Here is a 16,677-nt window from a genome sequence, read left to right on the forward strand (position 1 = left end):
TTGAACACAAAAGAAACAAGAAAACCCTCAACATTTCCTTTACTATCGCTCTTCAGAGAAGTAATAATATGGCACAATCCACATACTGACTAGACCTTACAGGGCCCCTGCAACCCCAAACATAACGACAGCACATGCATGACTGGAACGGAGAAGGGGAGAGGAGGAAAGAGGTATAAGGAACACCATTGTATCATTTATCAGTGTCCTTCGAGACTGTTCTCTCAAAGAAAAACCTCTTAGGTGCCCCTTGAGGGAATAGACAGGGAGACCAATTTACTGAGTTTAGAAACCATACAAGTTAAAATGTCCTTCTAAAGACACTCTAGATTTCTTATCAAAAGAAAAACCACATGCAAACAACACCCTTCTCCACAAATTTCAGAAGTGTGAAAGATTTAAAACTTCATTTTAAAAAAAAAAAAAAGCAAATAACAGTACCTGCATTTAGAAGAGCTTTCAGACAACATCAACAGCACAGCTGAACCCCCTCACCAACATACCCTCCCCCCTCGGGCAGGGCAAGCCCCTCATATCCTTTCTGTGGATGCACTCAGGTGTGGCTGATCTGGCTCTGCCCCTTAAGGACTCTTCCTTTCCTCGGAGACACAAGCTGTATGGGCTGAGGGACCCTGTTGTTGCGTATGATCGTTACTGAATGACTTCAAAATATTCAGATTTTATTAGAATGTTTTCCAATCACAGCCACCAATGTTTGCTAGAGCTTTTTTAAAAGAAATAAATAAATAAAGTGCTCTTGAACAATGGGAAATTCATCAGCTCAGGAGGGCACAACATTCAGGATTCCCCCTCCATTGGGATGTAGCAAGAAGTTGGGAGCACATGAAAGCAAAGTTCTGTAATAGAAAGAAACTCTACTAACTTCAATATCCTATACGTGGCAGACTGCTTACAGTTCAACAAACAGCAGAGAAGATGACAGGAGAACCAAGGCCATCAAATAAATGACTGGCAGGAATTACAGCCCAGCCCTGGAGGCTTGCAGTTTCCTTTTCTGATCACTAAACCACAGGCCTAGGTCTGGATCTAGCAAAAGTTTGATACAGCATGTCAAACGCACTTACTGCATTTTGGTATGGGAAGGAGAAACACATGTTTCTAAATCTTCCAAAAGTAGGCTAGATGACATGGTGCTACTTGTGAGGACACGCCACCTGCATGGAGAGATGAACTTCTGATGCTATGCAAACACATTCTGGCAGCACTAGAGATGTTAATCTAGAGCTAACAGGACCTGGCTGAAGAAATTAAGGAATCAATGTGGGAAGAGATTTTGTTTCAATTAAAGGCATGCCTCGTTTGCATCGGTCCTTGGAAGAAGTTGTGCTGTGTCCCTGACAAACCTTGCATTCATAGGACTGCTCCCAAAGCTAAGTAGCTTAGCTCTAGCGGAATTACCTGGGTCAAAGCATCCTCTTCCATTGGAGACACGAACACGCATTTTAGCGGGTGGTCTGCTGCACCCTGAAATTGAAGGACTGGCTTACCAAAGTTCATGATATTTGTGATGAGTATCTCTGAGATCCGATTCACCAGATACCATGGACTTCATTCACCCACCCAAGCCCAGCCCAGGATACCTCTGCACCCAGCCTCTACACATTGCCCAGGAACACGGCCAGGTACAAGCAAGGCAGCGTCTGCACCTGGCCCGGTACGTGAAACAGAATCTCTTTCCAAGCCAGTAAGGAGAGGTGCTTACCCAGCCACGCTGGTGAGCCGCCTGGCAGTCTCCCATCGCACTCCACAGGGCAAGAGCAGCAGTCCTGCCCAGCTGTGCCCACTTCCCTGGCAGCCCAGAGCTCCCCGTGCAGGAATGACGTGGATTTCATGTCAATGTCAATGACAGAGAATGGAAAAAAAAAGAACTCTGAATTTGTAATGCAAGGCTGCTATCAGTACCGTACAAGAGAATGACAAATCTTTCATTGCTGAGGTGGCATAGCATAATTTTAATTATTTTTCAAACAAATACAACGCTTAGATTTACATTTTGCTGATTTAACAATTAGTGAAATTTTCACATAATCATTACAGTTTTTTTCTCAAGGTACATCAGAACACTCTATATAAAAATACTTCTTTAAAAGAAACGTTTAAAAACACATTATTAGATCTTTGAAATGCCATAGTCCTACTTTATTTCATAATGCAAAAAGATTAGCAGCACAGATATTTCAGTATTCTTTCCAATTGCATACATTCATTTAAATGTTTAATTTTGATTTTTTTTTTCCCTTGGAAGTATTTCATCTTAGCTTTAAAGCCAATGGACTCACACAAAAGCAATATAGCATGGAAATCAACTCTGGTATCATTATATTCACAAGTAAAGTGTTTACCACTGAAGAGTCATTTACAATTTATGCTTATACTTAATGCAATAAAAATAAAACCAAATGGCATATATAATGTTTGACATTTTAAGTATCTTCTAGACATGACTTTCCTTCCCCCCCAACACATTTTCAAAATCATACAGTGATTTTGAGTGCATTGATTTTTGGTTCCTCTATCTGCTATCTCTCTTGCCCCAGTTTTGTGAAGACTTGCTAAAGGCAGTTCCCACTGATCAGAAAAGAAGTTGTTAATGCTCTGAGCTTCTGAAAAAATAAAGTCCAGGATAATGTAGGATGATAAACCACAGACTCAGACAGCAGAAGCTGTTGGCCACTACTGAGAACATTAGCTGTAAAGTCCCATTTTCTTCTCACATAGATAGCTGAGACATCCTCAAAATTTCCTGAGAGTTTTGCCAAAAGAGATGAGAGGATAATTAGACCCTTATTTATAGTGGTTTTACATCCCCAAATCTGCTCTTTGATGATGTGGTTCATTGTTTGTTTCAATGGAAGTAGCACGTACACATTATGTGGTCTGTCATCACATATTTCTATATAGATTTCTTAAATTCTTCTGACCGTGAAGAAAGGAGTTGTGTCTGACAGGCTGTGATTTACAGGACATGTTCTGGAGACCGAGCCCTATTCCCATCGTTCTGGATGGCAAGGGAAAGAAACTAACCATTGGGGCATCAATAATTTTTTAGCTCCATGTGCAAACCAACATGGTCCTTCCAAAAATAGACCAAATCAGTGAACTTCTATTTGTCCGCCATTTGTGAGAGTCTCTTCTCTACTCCTTCATGAGCCACAACAAGAAGGAATGAACAGACTATTTCCCAGAAAAAAATAATGCAGAGACAGCCAGAATGCTGCCCTCTTCATCCCACCTTGCAGGCACAAGTTAAGTTATAGATATAGGATATCCGTAAGTAGTAGATACAGTACGGATGAGATCTGCATAAGATTGGATATGCAGTTCATTCTTTTCAGTCCAGAGGGACCCTCTGTTTGGGTTGCTCTAACTCTCTGGATGATGCCCTTCCTAGCCTGCAGATGGACTAGAGTTAAGAGAGGGCAGAGAAAACTTTCGCCTACCCCAGGGCACCTCCTCTTCCACATGTGACTTCTTGCTTGTGCTTTAGAGACAAAAGTTTCCCGCTGTAGAACCAGGAAAGGAAACGTACTAGCAAGCCCATTCCTAACTGCAGGGGAGGACGAAAGATGGAAGCTCAATTTATACATCGTAATATGACAACAAAGGAGCATCACTATGGGCTTGCAGCATCTTACTCCCCAAAAAGCTATAGTAAAAGTTGGTTTTCATGGACACCTAGCAACAGCTCACCCAGCTCCGCACGTGGGAACTGGAATGGTTTGATCCCACGCAGCCTGTGGAGACACTCACTCTGACCTTGCTGGATTTTCAGGATTTCAGTGCTAGGACACTGCTAAATACATCATATTTATTTTATATACTTAATTATCAACTAGGGGCAGGATTAAGACCTCTCATTAAAATACCTCCACCCAAAATTTGGGTCAATCCTTGTTAAATTTAACCAAGTGGAATGGTATATATTGGCTCTGTTGCAGCTGGCCTTAACTTGAATTTTGCCCAAGTGGAAAGGCGACTGTTGTATGCACACTGAGAAGTGGGGCTGAATTTCTCTTACATTTCTTGCCATCCCACTCTGTTACCTTATTAGTTGGTCTCTATGAAAATGGTATGTAGGTCAATGTGTTCTTTGCTAATTGCATTAGCCATGTGCCTAAGACTTAGGCTTCCTCTTCTCCCAGCACTGCCTTTGGCTATTAACATGTGGTCTTTAAATATATTTCACTCTTAACAGTGACAGACTTAATCTGTCAGGTGAGATGGATAGAGCCTGTTTTAGGCAGACTAAGATGATCAGTGGAATGCTAATTACAAAATTCACATAGGTGGAGAGACCCCTTTTTATAAAGAAACACAAGCCATTTTATATGTTACTTTTTATACTGAGTCCCCAAAAGCAGAAGGAAGAATTACATTTCTGTTCTGCATATGAGGTCTAATTATATTCAGAATACCTTTTTTTTAATTGCTGTAACATCTTTTGGAACTTTACTTTATAAATAAGACCATTTTCCCTCAGAAAAAGAAAAGAATACAGTATTGGCTTTTATCTTCCAAGGGTTTTTTTGTTTTTGTTAAATCGCATTTTATTAGCATAATTTTTCCTCACATGATAGCAAAAATCAGAACAGAAGTGTATTCAAACCCACACCCACATACGTGTATGTATCTGCTGAAGCAGAGTTAGCAAATGGAGGACTGCTTCTGGCTTGGAAATGGAAAACTCCTATACTAGGAGTATGGCAAAGTCCAGCAGAAGGAGCTGCATTATTTTAACTAGGGGCATCAAAATCAAAAGACCTTTGAGAGGTCTGCATTCAGATGTACAGAAAGATGCCTTCTCCCTGTTTATTTATTGAACGCCATTGGATCCTACATACTAGCCAAAATCCAGACAGCCAGCTGATAATGAATTACTGAATTCCAACACCAGCAGAGATTAGAAGTTTCCCTTAGCTAAGCTAAAGTTTTGAGTTTAACTTTATTCCCAGGGACATTCACTATATTTTGAGCAGGAAAGAAATATCCTGAAACTATTCACTAACTGTTCAGCTTTGAAAGATAGCATTTGTTCTGCATGCCTCAAGATTAGGGCTCTGTAAAATACTTGTCAGAGGACCTCGGCCCTTGCCCTTGTGCTGTGCCCATCACCGCTCGGTCCAGGCAGCTGTGGGGTAGCGTTCCAAGAGCGCGTTCCTCAGCTGGGCTGTGTGGATCTTGTCTCTGGTCTCCACGGTGCAGGTGACCTGGGAAAAGAATTAGGACCATTCCTGACGGCATGGCAGCAATCTCAGACAAAGGCATTTCCAACTCAATCCTAAAATACACTCGTAAAAGCAAAATGATCAATTCGACGTAAAAACCCTGGACCTCGCATGCCCTGTCTACGCAGGTAAGAAAACTGACATTGCAGACATCTGGGGCTCTTCCAGCCCTTCTGTATGGTCTTAAAACCTTCCAACAGCCCTACTTTTTATTGCCGTCAAAGTTTGCAGAAGATAGACTGATCCTCTCCTGGCTCCTGGGCAAGTACTTGCCTGCCGTTGGCCTCTCTGAAGTCATCCATTAGCAGCTTCTCTTTTCCGTTCCCTGGGGTACGTACGTGGTGCTGCTGCCGCCTCACCCATCTCTGACTTTTACCTCACCCCCTGTTTCTGGGCAGTGTTTGTTCCTTCCTTCAAGCTTTTTATATTCTCCTCCTCTTCTCGCTCATGGAGTTATCCCCTCCTCCGATAAAGAGTCCTTTATCATCTCTGCAGTATTCTGGCTGGTTTCATCTACTCTCACACCTTCTTGTTTTATTCTGATTTTTTGTTTGCTCGTTGCATCACTTCTAGTTTTCTGTAATGGTGGTTCTGCTGCTAAATCAAACTAAACCCAGGCAAACCTAATCTTGATAGTTTTCTTTTTATTTTTCACTTGCCTCCACAAGTATTGTTGACAATCCTGTCATGCAGCCACTGAAGACAATAACTTCAATGTAATTTTTTCAATCCTTCTTTAATCCATCTTTTCTACATACTCACATCTCTACTGCATCATTTGAAAATCTGGGCACTACCAAAGGTGAGGCACCAATGTGAAGGTGCAGAAGGAAAATTATACTTCACCATTTTAGACTACTAACTTCTGTCACCTCTGACCCTGCTGGTATTACCACTGATGTTGAAAGTGCCATGTGGAAAAAAGATCTCACAGAAACATGGAAATCTAGCAAGGAAAGGATCCAAGATGAGTCACAGTGCAACAACAGAGAGAGTTTATTGTGACAGGCAAATCTACAGAGAATAGAGAAAAAACTGGCCCTGGTAACCTCAAGGTGGACTACTAGAGGCAGATGCCCTGTATGATGTTCGTATCAGAGCTGCATCCTTTACAGAAAGCAACAAGGCAAAAAATAAAATTGTCTCTACTCAAATATCTTTATGAGGACATTTCTAAATAAGAACTTTGTGAATTCATGTTTCCGGGAATGAGCTTAAAATAACAATAAACCTTTAGCAAAACTGTTGAATGAGAAGGTAAAACACTAACTACAGGTTGTTCTAAACAGCCATGAGCTCACTTAATTAGAAAATGGCTATAGCTTCTTATCATGAAACAAGCCACATTTCTGATCTGTTCCTGTAATTCTTTGCCTCTTATCCTGAACATAGTTCTATTCTTGTTTGGTTCTTTGGAACAGAAATTAGATGCTAATTTCTTTTTCTCCTGAAAAAGTGGGGTTTAGTCTCAAGAGAAGGACAGTCACCGAAGACAATTAATAATGAGGGAAGAGGAGAGAACGCAAAGATTGGGAAAAGTATCTAAAGGATATCTAGGCACCAAAGTACCAAATACCCATTATCCATTCCCTGGTTCGTATAAAACCCCTAAAGCTTTGCAGTCATATCTTCAAGAGCACACACTCATCTCTCACTGAGTCTGTAATTTAAAAAAGCAACCTTTTCCCCCTTCTGCAGCAACCATCCCTGTTTTGTCCTGAGCAAATCAATTGCTGCACTTGGAACCAGTCCGAACTTGCCAGGTTCAGCTTTGAATGTGTGGCAGCAAGCAGCCGCTCTGCCCTGGGAGCAAGCATGGGAACGCATTTTGATTTACAGAGCTAACTATCCTCCTCTCTGCCCTTTTCTTTCTGCTAATGATTGAAGCCAGACAGACTACATTGGAGCCAGAGAGCTTGTGAACAGTTTGGATAAATACTGACTTTTTGTTCCATGCGTGCAGAGCATCCACCACGTGATACAGCCATTAATATGCTGTAGTGTATTTTAAAAGTAATAACAGCAGCAGCAGCAATAATAAATAACTCCAGAAATTTACCTGATTTTTCACACTTGTCAAATAGAGGAAGAGAGAACATTTGCTCACAGCAGGGGCGAACAGAGAATCACACTACACTTCAGAGCAGCTACAGATCTAAACACGGCCGACAAGAGTTTGCTTTCTTGCTCAGATTAAGCAATTTACACTGCAGTTTTACCTTCACAGAACTCCGCTCTTTCCACTCTTATTTGCTTCACCTGGGAAGTATGATTTACATGAGTGTCCAAGAGGGCAATCCTCACATTCATGGGGAGGTATATGGGGATTATATTTGCCTAGGATGAATAGTCACCCAGGCACTACTCGCTACAGGAGGTTGCGTACCAACAGATGAACTAAGAGTAAGTGCTCCAGATTGGTCTTATTTAAGAACAAATGACAAAACCTATTGCCTGATGCTTCTTATACTCCAGACAAGATAACCCACGACAACTAGAGAAAACTTTACTTTAAATTTGTTTCAAACCCATAAGCCCCCAGTACTAGACACAGGCTTTTTGATCCAGCAGAGCTCTCATTGACTGCAGGACCATGTTTGCACAGCAGACCTTTCTTTTTTGCGTATCAAAAAAACCCTACAAAAACCAACAACAACAACAGCAAAGTACATTTTATGCATTTCTCTCCTGCATATTATATCCTTGCTGGATTACAAAATAATAATAATTTAAAAATTATCTGGTCCTGTAAGACCGTTAAAATAACCAGCCAGATGGATCTTTACTGCATTTAGAGTTCCGCTCTCTGTGGCAGGTAATCTAAAGATTGATTCCAGCCTAAGGATTTAGTTAGCCTGTTGGGGTTTTTTATAGCAGGCCTACAAGTAATGGAAGACAGAACAGTCTTCACAGAATACTGATGTCTTGTGGGTTTTATTTAATAACTAGAAATAATTGAGGGAGCAGGACAAAGGCTGAAAAAAAGATAAAGGAAAAAATTGATCACAAGTTATTACTCTGTGCGACACCAAAATCCAGATGCATAAATTAAAATATTCATAGGAATTAATCCCAATTGAAAGAGAGGAAAGTTCGTAACTTCACAAAAGGAGGAAATTTGCAAAGTTCTGTGCTGAATGATTGGGACAACAGGGTGGGCACCTCTGCTGCCTTTTAACTGCAAGTCTCACATGTGGGCACTTCGCTTTTTAGATCATAGTTTCCTACATATTAAAAATTAATTCAGCACATCTCTCAACTCCCTGATGCCTGATGTCTGTAGGTTGTGTGTGCAAATAAAGATATTGGGTGGACAATATGCTGAGCAAATGCTAGAGAGCAGAAGAAATGTGAGTAGCATTGCTCAATCAAAAGATTTCAGTCTTTTGTGCTTTTCCAGGCTCCGTGTAAAGATAAATCATAACCAGCTAGTGCAATTCCTCATGTCCCTGACTCATTCATTAAACCTTTGTATCCCACTGCTTTAATCCTAGAAACCATATTCATCATCTTCTTCTAAGCTGTTGGTCTCGGAGGATTCACATAACTTAGTATTTGTGATACACCATGCTCAGCAACAGTATGGGTTTGTTTGCATGAAAATCACTGGAGTTGGAAATGCAAACGTTATTTATATATGCTGGTTTCAGTTCTATAAATAAAGCAAGGCTTTTCATTTCTATTAAAAAAATCAACAATTGGGCAATTTTCTGAATTATTCACTAAACACCCAGTGTAGGTTACTGCACATTACAGACTATTTGGCAACAGCACTTCAGTTTATGGTTTGGGGATCAGCTGCCAGATAGTCCCCACGGTCAGAGCAATGCAATGCTTGAGAAAGAGCGTTTCAGCTGCCACAGCTGTCACTTGGTTGTGCAACCTGAGCCCTTATCTCTGGCATATTCTTGCATTCAGGTCCCTGAGCACAAGCACAAACAAATTACCGTCGCATTACGTAAGTCAGATCATAATCCACCAGCTCCTACCTTTGGCCTCCCCGGAGTCAGGTTCTTATTTCTACAACTGGGGCAGGCTATTCTGTTCCACGTTAGCCTGCTGTAGAATGCTATTAAAGAAAATGACTAAATTCTTTTGGAGGGCTGTGTTAGAGTTCATTTTCTTCATAGTAGCTGGCATGGGGCTGTGTTTTGGATTTGTGCTGGAAACAGTGTTGATAACACAGGGATGTTTTAGTTCCTGCTGAGCAGTGCTTACACAGAGCCAAGGCCTTTTCTGCTCCTCATCCCACCCCACCAGCGAGGAGGCTGGGGGTGCCCAAGAAGCTGGGAGAGGACACATCTGGGACAGCTGACCCCAACTGACCAAAGGGATATCCCATACCATATGACGTCATGCTCAGCATGTAAAGCTGGGGGAAGAAGGAGGAAGGGGGGACATTTGGGAGTGATGGCGTTTGTCTTCCCAAGTAACCGTTACGCGTGATGGAGCCCTGCTTTCCTGGAGATGGCTGAACACCTGCCCGCAGATGGGAAGTGGTGAATGAATTCCTTGTTTTGCTTTGCTTGCGTGCACGGCTTTTGCTTTACCTATTCAACTGTCTTTATCTCAACCCATGAGTTTTCTCACTTTTCCTCTTCAGATTCTCTCCCCCATCCCACCGGGGGGGAGTGAGCGAGCAGCCGTGTGGTGCTCAGTTGCCAGCTGGGGTTAAACCACGACAGCCCTTTTTGGCACCCAACATGGGCCTCAAAGGGTTCAAGATAATGACAGGTTTGATTGGAATGTGCTAGATTGAATTTATAGCTGTTATTGCTGTTTAGCTATTGATTGGCAGGCTCCCGTGCTTGTCATGGGGCTTGCTTGCCTTACTGTATATTAAAGTCTTGTGCTCATTAGTAAGCTTTTTGCTTACTTTGCTTGCTGTACTGCTGCACTGCTGATCATCTTACCCTGCTGTGCCTGGGAGCATTTTGATAACAGCGATGGCGATGCGCCTGGGCTGACAGATGGCCAGGGCATCGCTGCTGTTTCTGTGCTGCTGTGCTGGACAGGCTGGAACTCCAGTGTGAACTCGAGTCGAAGGGACTGTGACCTGTGGGTGAGTCCACATGGGAGCAGGACACTCTGAAGCGTCTGTGGCCGTGGATAAGCCCATGCCCGAGCAGGTACATCTCCAAGCGTCTGTGGCCGTGGTTATGTGTGTGCCGCTGCAGGTATACCTCTGAAGGGATTGCGGCCCAAGTATAAGTCCACACTTGAGAAGGTACACCTCAGTACACATCAGTGGCTGTGCATGAGGTCATGCTGGAGCACCTCAAAGTGTGTGGCCATGGATAAGCCACGAGTTTTCTCACTTTTAGTCTTCTGATTCTCTCCCCCATCCCACCAGGGGGGAATGAGTGAGCGGCTGTGTGGTGCTTAGTTGCTGGCTGGGGTTAAACGATGACAAGGGCCTCAGAAAAAATGTATTGTTGAGCTTTCTACTCCAAGTGTCTCTATTTTGCAGGTGGGGAACTGCACGGAAACAGTGCCTTGCCCAGGGTCGTGCAGGAAATGCTTTAGGAATGATAGCATCCTTCTTGTGGTTGGACAGCTGCGTGCTCCTCTGTATTCTCTTCACAGGACAATAACATGGAATATGTTGGCAACTGAGGACTTCAATCCAAAATATTCTCCTCCAGCCTTTTACAAAATGCAAGTTGGCCCAAAGGAATTTACTGAAATCGACCAAAGCAGACTAAAATAATTTAATGAGTTCTGGCCTGAGGTGAATAAACTGTATGGAAAAAACAGGTATTACACCACACAAAGTGAGCCAGGAAACCCAGCACCACTGGGACAATGTGTAATGTTATCGTAAAGAAAAAGCCGTATTTGATTTACGAATTAGTATTTTGTTGCACAGTCAGAGGGAGAAGTAATGTGATGGATGTTCTTTTTACAACTGGTCTCTTCTGAGTTATTTAAAACCACAGCAGAGTTAAGCTCCTGAGAGGTTTAAAGTGAGCAGACCAGACAACCCCATGGCATCAAACAGGACCGAGGTCAGAGGGACAACTGCCACCGCAGCTGCCTCTCTGCAAAGCTGCTGGAGCACCTCAACGCCTTGCAGGCCCTCGCTGCTCTGTTCCAGGACCCTCCTGTACTTGCCAGTCTGATTATGCTGCAGTTTCAGTGGTGAGGAGAAGACTTTTCTAGAAACTTCAGGAGCTCAAAGATATTTTTTTTCAGCTGAGTTGCCTGAGTCCAAATATGAGACACCCGTTAAGCAGGCAAGCTGCTGATCTATAGCAGAGCCTTGCATGGCTTCATAGAAAGATAGTTCTTACCTTAAGTCACTTTTTGATTTTACTCATTGACTTGTCTCTGAGTCAATAATAATACAAAATTAAAGGGATTTAAATGGTAATAAAGAGGTTTACAGATGGAAGCAATTTAAGCGATAAATTGTCCCACACTGAATCTGAGGAATATTACTGATAAAGAATAGGGAAAGTTCACAGAAGCAAGTTGTAGCTTCCTCCCACAAACTGGGTAATCCTTTAGATCTCTATATCCAGTTAGCTGGTGGTACTAGATGATCTTTTCCTTAGCTCTGATCTTTATTTCTGTCTAGATATTCTGGTCATCTAACCTGCTTCAATAGCTTAAAATGTGAAGCCTACCAGACTGGTTATTTGTATGATTTGCTAAGAGTTATCCATTTCAATATTGGGACTTTGGAAGCCATCTCCTAACTGCTCAGGTAAGAGTGAATTAGGGTGTAGTCCTCTGCAAGACAGAAATCCAGTATGAGCCACAAGGAAAGAGGTGGTATGGAAACTGGAGGTATGAGCAGCAGTATCCAAAAGAAACTCACATATTGTTCCAAAGAACGTGACCAGCCGATCGCACTGCACAAGGCACTTCATTAAGAATCAGCTGAATCTAACGTAGCCATAATCCTTTTTTTTTTAAATAAAAAAAAACCTCTTATTTTTGCCAGTAAAATGTTCCAAAAGTTATTTTTCCAAAAGTGTAGTTTGAACATAAAGCTTCATTTTAGAAAGTTTTTACTACTCCATGAAATCAGACTATCAGCAAGGATCTTCCCACGGAGTGTTCCAAGTGAATAAACACTAACCCAGCAAGGCATTTCACTAGAGGGAAAAAAAATGCTCTATCTTCCTGATAAGCAGTGACTAGAAGCCAAGTTTCTCTCCCTTGGAAATGAAGGGGTAAATCTAAAAGGATTAAATACTGAGATGACAATCTTGACAGGACTGATTTAGTGTTTCAAATAAGCCACTACACTTACCGGTCTCTTCTGTCAAACACTTCATCTATATCCACAGTCGAAAGTATGTATTAGAGTGGAGTGGGTATAGCTGTAATGCCTTTCTTATTATTACCACCAGTTCAACACATGATAATTTTGTTTCTTGATCCAGATTTAATGCATGCTTAATTTAATGTGCTGTGATTTACGCTGATGAAAATGATACAAAGTTCTTTGCAGGTCTGCTTTAGTAGCAAATGCTTAAAATGCTTTGCTGACACAGGGCTTTGGCTCTTACAAGGAACAAAGAAAAAGGCAAAACCTCCCCCACATGTATTAGCTTTACGATGAAAATATGTACAGTTTTCTATATCTGATTAGAGCAAATTCATTTTGATGCTTAAAGATAAATTCAATATTTTACCTTTTTTGCTTACCCGTGTTTTAGTTTTTAAAGAAAAGCTGTCACCAGATAGACCTGCCTCCAAAGTCACTGAGGTCTATATATCTGGATCACTGCCTTGTACTTCACATCTAATTATCCAATAGCCTCTCCCAGACTGATTAAAAGCCATCATGCAAATCCAACACCCAATTAAATTATTCAGGGACCCAAATTCCACCCTTTAACCCTCTTGTAGTACAACACACTCGGATTCTTGAAGTGGACAGTCAGTGAAAATATAAACAGTGTTTAAAGTGCAGACAATAGCACATGGCACTTTTTTTGTTCAGGGACTGTATTTACTACAGATTCTGATAAAATTGCCTCATTGGGAGAGGTAGCAAGAGCAATGGAAAATTGTTCTAACGTTCTCAATCAAAAACTAAGAGAGTGGATTTTGTTTAATTTACTTAGTAGCATTAATAAAAACTACAAGCCTTACTTCACAAAAATCACATTGAAAACTTTAGAAGAGTTACAGGGCTTGTCGAATCTAGCCTTCAGTAAAAAGGTTCTTCAAAGCTAAGTTAGTCACTGAATCAGAGGGCTTTGTCTACCTCACACAGTGTCACGTTATCTTCAAGTTACCCAAACCAGTAAGCTGGCCTATCGTTACGGCACACTGCGGAACAACGTGGTTTTAGTCCTAGACACTTGAGAAAACTGATAACATCATGCTCTGAAAGACGTTCGTGAACTTCATTGTAGTCCTTTGCTAGAGTCATCTTTAACCGAACCGATTCTTTGTATCTGCAAGTAAAAATACTGAGCCGGTTTTTGCATCCAGATCAGAAATTAGATTTAAATGCCAAAATCGAAGAACTTGCTTACTCAGGAGCATAACTGAATTCCAGTTACGAGCCTGTTTAGCAAAATCCCTAATTTGACTTCCACCTGTGATTTCACAAACTAAGTCAGGTTGGACTCGGACAGCAGTAGCATGAAATCAGTGGAACCACACCTTTGCCAAACCAGTTGAAATAAAAGATATGTCATGAGATATATGATCCTTTTAAGAGATGCCATTAACTGATAACACCTCCTCACGGTTACTGTATCAAATACTCAACAAAGGAATAACGATTTTGCTCTGTGCTCTTTGTGGATAAGGTACAAAACTGAGGCCCTAGTTAAAAATGAAGATTCCTTAAGAGTAAGGATGTTCTCCACGTTGCTTTAAGGCAAATTGTTCTCAGATAATTACAGCCAGCCTACACAGCTGGCTCTTCAAGTTCTGGACCGATGCTGCAGCTTGCTCACCACCCCCGGCACACCACCACGCACGTCAGGAAGGTTTGCAATAGTAACAGCTGGAGTATTTCACCCAGGGTGTCACAATAGCAGGTAAAACAGGTCCTGTATTATTTATATGCCTGCTAAGTGTTTGGTGAGGCAAGATGCTGTATAACGCAGAAGAAATTATCTATCACACTGCTCCCCAAATCACTGTGCGCACTCTATTGGACTTCTTCAACATAGTCATATAGAGATATAGGAAAACAGAATAAACTAGGGGCGATCTTACCTCAACAGTGAAGAGCTCAGATGTCACAAAAGTGCGTTCTTGTTTGATATCCAAAACTCTAGATCAAATAAGGGATAAATTAGAGATCACAACAATCCTTCGCCATTGTAAAATAGTTTCTGTAAGTGTTTGGACAGTAACTATCTTTGCTGCTTTCTGTATTAGACACTTATTTATGCTGAAAAGGTACTTTCACATTGAAACAAAAATGAAGGAAATAAAAGTTTGTCTGAAATATAACAGTGAAAAACCCTTTTATTAATTAGTTACTTACAGACTTGCCTTCAGAGAACATTCAGAAACATGTCCAAATCTTTAATAAGCTTTGTGCTATTCCATGATTATATTTCCCTACTATTAGTCTGATTTACCTTGCTTCTTCCCGAGCCAAAATCTCCAGTAGCTTTGAAATGTCTCCTGGGCAGTCAGAAAGCACAAGGGAAAATCTGCACACTCTGTTATCGAGGGTCAGGGCACGAGCTATGCACTGTTGCAGCAAATGTAAATCCAAGTTTCCACTGCATATAACAACTGCCACTCTGAAAAAGGAGAGAAAAATAGGATTTCTGATTAGCACTTGTCTGTGCAAAGGAACCATAAATCACAGACACTGTATTCAGTATCAGCTTAAGATCTGCTAGGACCACCCTTCGATAAATATGTATTACATGTCAGAGGGGCTCCTGGCTCTCAGTATCAATTGTGGGCAGGCAGTGGGAGCCTAGAAGCTGGCTGCATTTGTTGATCTGAAACTTTGTTTTCATTTCGCATTTCCTGGAGATTTTAGTTTTGTTAGAGATAATTAGCTGGAGAATTCTAGGTCTGTGTCAAATTTTAAATATGTGACATCATTTTTCCCTGGAAGTTCTGAGTCTCAGCCTCTTAATAGTTAGACAACATGTATGTTCAAGGCTTTCTGTAACCATTAATTAAATCCATCTCAACCCTGCAAAATGAGTGCAGAAATGTTTGAAGAGCAAGTGAAGAGCCACATGGTTAGTCTGTAATAATCTCTCTCTGCAGAGTCAAACCTGACCTCTTTAAAACCAAACCTTTGCATTTTCCCTTTTATTTCAGCTGTACTGAATTGAAATTTGTTGCTGCTCTGTATGTACTTTGTCAGCCTCTTCTGAAGATTTGCCTCAGCAGTATTTTAGCGTACAATGCTGTGCATTGGAAATTTTATTTTGTCTTGAGTACATGTATACGTTTAAATACATTCTGGACTGCCCAGATGCAAGAAGGCACTTACCCACACATTTAACGCTAAGCGCAAGGGTAAACCCATTGACTCTCTAGGCAGGAGTTCTCGGGGCTGGGAGGCAGGTGCCAATGAGCGAGTGCAGACGACAGCCTAGCTCCAGATTTCCACAAGTGGAATGAGAGAAGGCAACAGGCTGACAAGAGCAGGATGCTCTCCTGGCAGATGTGACCATGCCTTGTGGAGCTGTGTGTTACTGCCTTTCCCCCAACCACTTGAGGATACAGGAAAATGAGAAGATTTGTCAGGTCTCCAGGCTGACATTTGTCTTGTTCGACACGGTCTTCTGACCTATGAGTGGTCTCTTCAGCCTGAAGTAGATGCCACAGATAAGCCCATTGCCAGCTCAGGGGCAGGAACTGCCTTGTCACTCATAAAACAAGTAGCTTTTCTCCGTTTCCTGGGACCAAGGCACTCAACCTCATGCTTTTGCCACAGCTCCCTGTTTGCAGTAGCTGCCATACCTTTTACCCTTCAACTCGGGCAGCTTGCCTGCAACCAACGCTGCAAGTCCAATGGCCCCTTCTGCATCAACCGTGGCTCGCTCATACTCCAGCAATCTCAGCATTGAAATGAGGATGTCGTCCTCCCTGAAAGCAAAAGAGTTGTGTCAAAACAAAACAAAAGAGCTACCAAAAGCAGAAGATCATACATTTATGTATAACTGGATACCTTCCATCCCCCCAGGTACATACGACCCCAAGGTGGTGTTACAGAAAGCTGTGCTGCTGGGGGTGAATGTACATCTCAGTCTTGTTATTAACTGAAAGACAGGATGGCATTTTTTAGTCCAACCATTGCGCTAGCTAAATCCTAGTGGGAAGTACCTTCTGCCAACTTGGCCTTTCTGTGAAGATTCAGAAGAGTTTTGTCAAAGGCTGCCTTCAAGTATTGTAGAACACAACAGGGACAAGTTTTACACCCAGAGCATGACCAGGTACTAGCAGCAGGTGAAGTTTTGGCCAAAGGGGCAGTCTG

General features: G+C 41.8%; 1 protein-coding gene across 1 annotated transcript in view; it reads right to left on the minus strand.

Moving 5' to 3' along the window:
* Positions 1-1,943: 1,943 nt before the first annotated feature.
* LOC142084166 (L-threonine ammonia-lyase-like) overlaps positions 1,944-16,677 on the minus strand; it is a 35,221-nt gene continuing 20,487 nt past the window's right edge. The window contains exons 9-12 of the mRNA XM_075154371.1: positions 16,164-16,289; positions 14,810-14,977; positions 14,439-14,496; positions 1,944-5,228 (exon numbers count right to left, since the gene is read on the minus strand). Of these exons, the coding sequence (XP_075010472.1) occupies positions 5,130-5,228; positions 14,439-14,496; positions 14,810-14,977; positions 16,164-16,289 (451 nt within the window). The 3' untranslated portion in view covers positions 1,944-5,129. The remainder of the gene's footprint in view (positions 5,229-14,438; positions 14,497-14,809; positions 14,978-16,163; positions 16,290-16,677) is intronic.

The sequence above is a fragment of the Calonectris borealis genome, chromosome 7 (assembly GCF_964195595.1).
Source record: "Calonectris borealis chromosome 7, bCalBor7.hap1.2, whole genome shotgun sequence".
In the NCBI taxonomy this organism is placed as follows: domain Eukaryota; kingdom Metazoa; phylum Chordata; class Aves; order Procellariiformes; family Procellariidae; genus Calonectris; species Calonectris borealis.